This window comes from Phytophthora infestans, genomic scaffold, assembly GCF_000142945.1.
Source record: "Phytophthora infestans T30-4 supercont1.51 genomic scaffold, whole genome shotgun sequence".
NCBI lineage: Eukaryota > Oomycota > Peronosporomycetes > Peronosporales > Peronosporaceae > Phytophthora > Phytophthora infestans.
In genome coordinates, this window is record NW_003303708.1 from 335,964 (window position 1) to 340,114 (window position 4,151).

The window sequence follows — 4,151 nt, forward strand, 5'->3', positions numbered from 1 at the left end:
CTTCAAGCGCTTGTAGTAGCCAGTCATGCGCACAGCGCCACAGAGCGACGGTAACTGCATGCCCTGCTTCTTCCGCACATCGTGCTCGGCTCGGCGGCCCAAGCAAGAAAGACCGATACGTCCTTTGCCATTTGCGATGTCGTGCACGGCGTGCCATCCTCGTACTCAATCTGGCCATCCTGCAGCTGACGCTCCATGGCAATAGCACCTCCACCGAAGTATGGGTTGTAATACAGACCAGGCAGCAGTTTCATGCCCTCAGGGGGGTCCACGTAACCCGTCAGCAGCGCGAACAGATAGTCAGCGCCGGCGTGGCGAGACTTGGCCATTAGCGAAAGATCAGGAGGAATGGCACCATTGTTGGCGGCGGCGGCAGCCTCGTCATTCGGGTACGGTCTGGGAAGCGGGTCTGACAGCTTACCGGGGCGTTCGAACATCTCACCCTCGTCGTTGGGGCCGTCGACAACGTCAATGTCGGCCGCAATTTCCTTAAGCTCCTCCTCCGTGTGGGTCACGCCCACCAGGTTGCGGAAGCAGATGCGATCTAAGCTGTGGCAAGACGCGCACACTTCGCGGTACACCTGGTAGCCACGACGCACACTGGCGTAGTCGAACGAGGACAGCGGGCCCTGGTGGTCAAAACCGTAGTGTAGCGCTTCGATCTGGTCACTGCTAAAACCTGTGACGCCAGTCAGCACCGATCCGCCCAACAGAGCTCCGGCGCCCACCTACGATAGCAAAAATATTATAACGATGTCAGAATTGGACTGTCGTTTTGGTGGTCCAGCCCGATGGGTTCCACCGAGCGCAGAATAGCATTACTACGCGCGGCTGCACAGCGACAGCAGTGCTGCTGCGAGCGGTAGACACAGCAACAGACCTTGGCAGCGCGTTGAAGAAGCTTGGCTCGGTTCATCATCGTGCTCAGCTAGCTCTCAAATTGATCGAGAGCTTCCGTGACTGTGTGCGTGTGAGGCTGCGGCGAGTCGAGCTTGAGTCCCCCTCAGTCTCAGCCGTACATCGTGCGGCCAAGCCTGGTCGAATAAAACCTTGAGCAAAAAACCTCGAAAATTTTCCTATTTAGCACGTCGCCCATCCCAAAGTGCCCTCATTGCGCTCGCACTTGCTACTAGGTCATTCCCTCCGTGTGAGCCACACCGTTTTGGTGGTCCGAAGACAAGGAGTAAAACCTCTCAGTACTGCTTGCGGTTTCTTTGGGCATCAAAATACTGTAGATTTGTGCTCCTTAAACGCTTGAATTGTCTTCACTGCATTTCTGCAATCAGGAGAGGGAAAATGGTAAGGCGGCGCGACCACTTGCCGCTGTGATGACGAGAATGACTAACGGCCACGCTTCTGTGTTATAGTCGGCGCTATTCAGTTTGCAGGGGCTGCTCACCGTTATCTTGCTCTTCATCTGCACCTGCACCTACATTAAGATGAAGTTTCCCACGCTCTTCGATCGAGGTCAACTGCCAGGAAAGCATGAGGGTCTTGGCGGCCTCTGCTGGAAAGCTTCACGCATCGGGGAGCGCAAGAGCCAATATGTAGCCAGTGCTCTTGTAGTAATGGCCGTGCACACGCTCTTCTTCTCGTAGGGGCAAACGGCGGGCTCGGACGTGTAAGCAACTCGGTAAAAGAAAAAGAATCTCCCGGTCATGGTAGAGTGGGGTTTTTTTCGTCTCAGCACAAACTGGACTATCTATCCATTTTGGATATTGTTGACGTGGGCAGGAATTTCTTAAAGTGGACGCCGATAGCAAGTTGGATCTTCGTCCGGAAATGTACTAGTATTGCCATCAACAGTGTCGACCATTTTTAGCAAGCATAAAGATGTTGCAGGTCTTGTTAGTTTTCTTATTGCAGAAAGCTATATTCGTGCCTACGAGCCTCCTTACGCGAGCGTTTTCTAAAGACACTACGGAACAAGTTGCATGTCATGACCTTCGGGCTTCTCTCGGCAACGTCAGGTGCTTCTATTAGCGATCCTCATCCGTCTGAGTTAAACTCAGCAGAAAAGGTAGAAATGACAACCACGCCACAGTAGTCTTCATGCCAATATGAAGCGCAATTACTGCTTCTTGGGGGCAGCGCCACCACTCGTGCCCATGCCCATGACCGTCTTAAACGTATCGTAGATCCACCACTGAGCGCCCGTCAGCGTACCGATCATAATGATACGCGTACCGAGACCCTTGGTGGCCAGGTTGACCAGACCGGTCTCGCTCGCGATCTGGCCAAAGCCCTTGCCCTTGTTCTCGGCCTTGCCCATGAGAGACACAACCGAGTCGGCAGGGTGCGACACAATGGCGCAGATGACACCAGCAAGGTAACCCGAAGCGAAGGTAACACCGAGCTGCGTGCTCTTAGGGTACGAGCTCTTCGGCTCCGTGAACACGTGCGTGTAGAAGGCCTCCACAACCTTCTCGAAGAAGAAGAACTTGGCCATCGTGTACGGAATCTGGCGCGACCACAAAGGCACCAGCGAACCGAAAGGGAAACGAGTCTCAGCCGAGTTAGCCTTCATAGCAGCCACGGCGGCGCCCAGCTCGACGGGGAAGGTGCCAGCGGGCGAGGTTTGCACCTTCACCTTTACCATCTCCATGGGGCACAGGGCCATGTCGGCAAAGAACTCAGCCGACGCCGAGCCAGCCAGGTAAATGGCGCCACGGTACTTGTAAGCATTTTCCTCTCCAGCCATGGTGCTGTAGAGATCCTTGAAGTACTCGTAGAAGCCAAACTTGCACATGCCCTGGGCTGAGTAGCCGATGGCCGTGGGGGCCCATCCCTTAAACAAAGCGCTGGCGCCCTCCTCCGAAGCAATGGTCTTGAGGCCAGACACCAGGCCGCCGTACTTGGCCGGGTTCACCTGCATGTTACACTTGACCACATCCAGCGGAGTGATGCCCGTGTGCGTAAGGCCGCACGAGAGGATGCCTCCGATCATGCACTTGCCATAGTAGGCGTTGTTGTGAATGGGGTCGTGCGAGAGGCGAGCGTCCCACTTGGTGGCCGAGGTAGCCAGGACTGAGGCCGGGCGGGCCTTGGGGGAGGCAACCGACGGCACGGCCGGGTTTAGCGACGAGATGACGGGGAAGAAAGCGCTCATGATGAGGAGGCTGCTGGGAGGTCGACGGGTGGATGGCGAATGTCGTCAAATTTGGGAGGCGACGGCGAGATCTGAGGCTGAGGAGGAGAGCAGTTTCAAACAGTGGTTTATTTAAGCAGCCTCTGAAGTAGCGGTAGCAGAGCGCTGAAGTAGCTGCTCAAAATGCTCACTGTCCCCTGCAATGTTATAAAGAGGTCAACGCAAAACAAATAATTGAATGGGATTCAAGGTCGTCGAGCAGTCAATTATTGGAGTGGTTTAGCAGCAGGAACTTGTGTGAGTTGTAGACTAGCGCCAATCACACAACCCTAATCACACTGCCGCACACGTTGGTTTTCCAGCGAAGCATTTTGCAGAGCGAACGCAAGCTCTTATCCGTCCTTGGTGTATACTACATTTGCAAAGCACACAAGCCAGTCAAGATGCTCGAGGAGAGCTTAGTCCTCGCGGCGACCGCTCTGAACCTCGTCCTCGTCGAGGACGCCGCTGTGCTCTTCGCCAGATCTCCTATTCCACGACCAGTGGTGACGTAGGGTTCGTCACGGGGGGGTTGTTCTCCATGTGTCGATCGCTTCTAAGAGTAGGAGCCATTTAAATGTAAATACACTTAAATGTCAACTTTAGGAAACTAATCAGGAAGTAACGTAAACACGTAAGTGCCGGGCAAAAGGCCGCGACAGGACTGCGGTGTCTGGCGAGGCTGCTCTTCTCTGCTGCTCTCTGGTGAGCGGCAGGCGTCAAAACGCAAAGTGTGGAGCAGCCTCCGCCAGAACACCGCTGTACCGCAAAAGTAGATTAGTATACAAATAGCAAATAAGTCAATACTAAACTCTAGATAAATGCACTCTCGTTTGAGTACACCATCTTGGCAACGCACAGCCAACGATGTCCTTGTGCATACAGTCCTTGGTATAGTCCTTCGCCATTGCACGCATGTGTACTCAGTGGAGCCGGTTGTAGTGCAACCGCAAGCTGCACTGCCAGGCGCATGAGTGTCCTTGGGATGTGTCTTTGCAGACACTGGCAGTGGACGGTGGCTCGT

The 4,151-nt window shown here is 54.5% G+C and overlaps 2 protein-coding genes across 2 annotated transcripts; one reads left to right on the forward strand and one right to left on the reverse strand.

The window, feature by feature from the left end:
• Positions 1-1,241: 1,241 nt before the first annotated feature.
• On the forward strand, positions 1,242-1,803 carry PITG_16660 (uncharacterized protein; the record flags this gene model as incomplete). Its single annotated transcript, XM_002896845.1, has 2 exons — positions 1,242-1,299; positions 1,368-1,803. 2 exons carry the CDS (start codon positions 1,297-1,299, stop codon positions 1,596-1,598), a joined length of 234 nt encoding a protein of 77 aa, XP_002896891.1.
• A 268-nt stretch (positions 1,804-2,071) lies between these two features.
• PITG_16661 (phosphate carrier protein, putative) lies at positions 2,072-3,109 on the reverse strand (the record flags this gene model as incomplete). Its single annotated transcript, XM_002896846.1, has 1 exon — positions 2,072-3,109. The coding sequence occupies one exon, from the start codon at positions 3,107-3,109 to the stop codon at positions 2,072-2,074; it is 1,038 nt and encodes a 345-aa protein (XP_002896892.1).
• Positions 3,110-4,151: the final 1,042 nt, after the last annotated feature.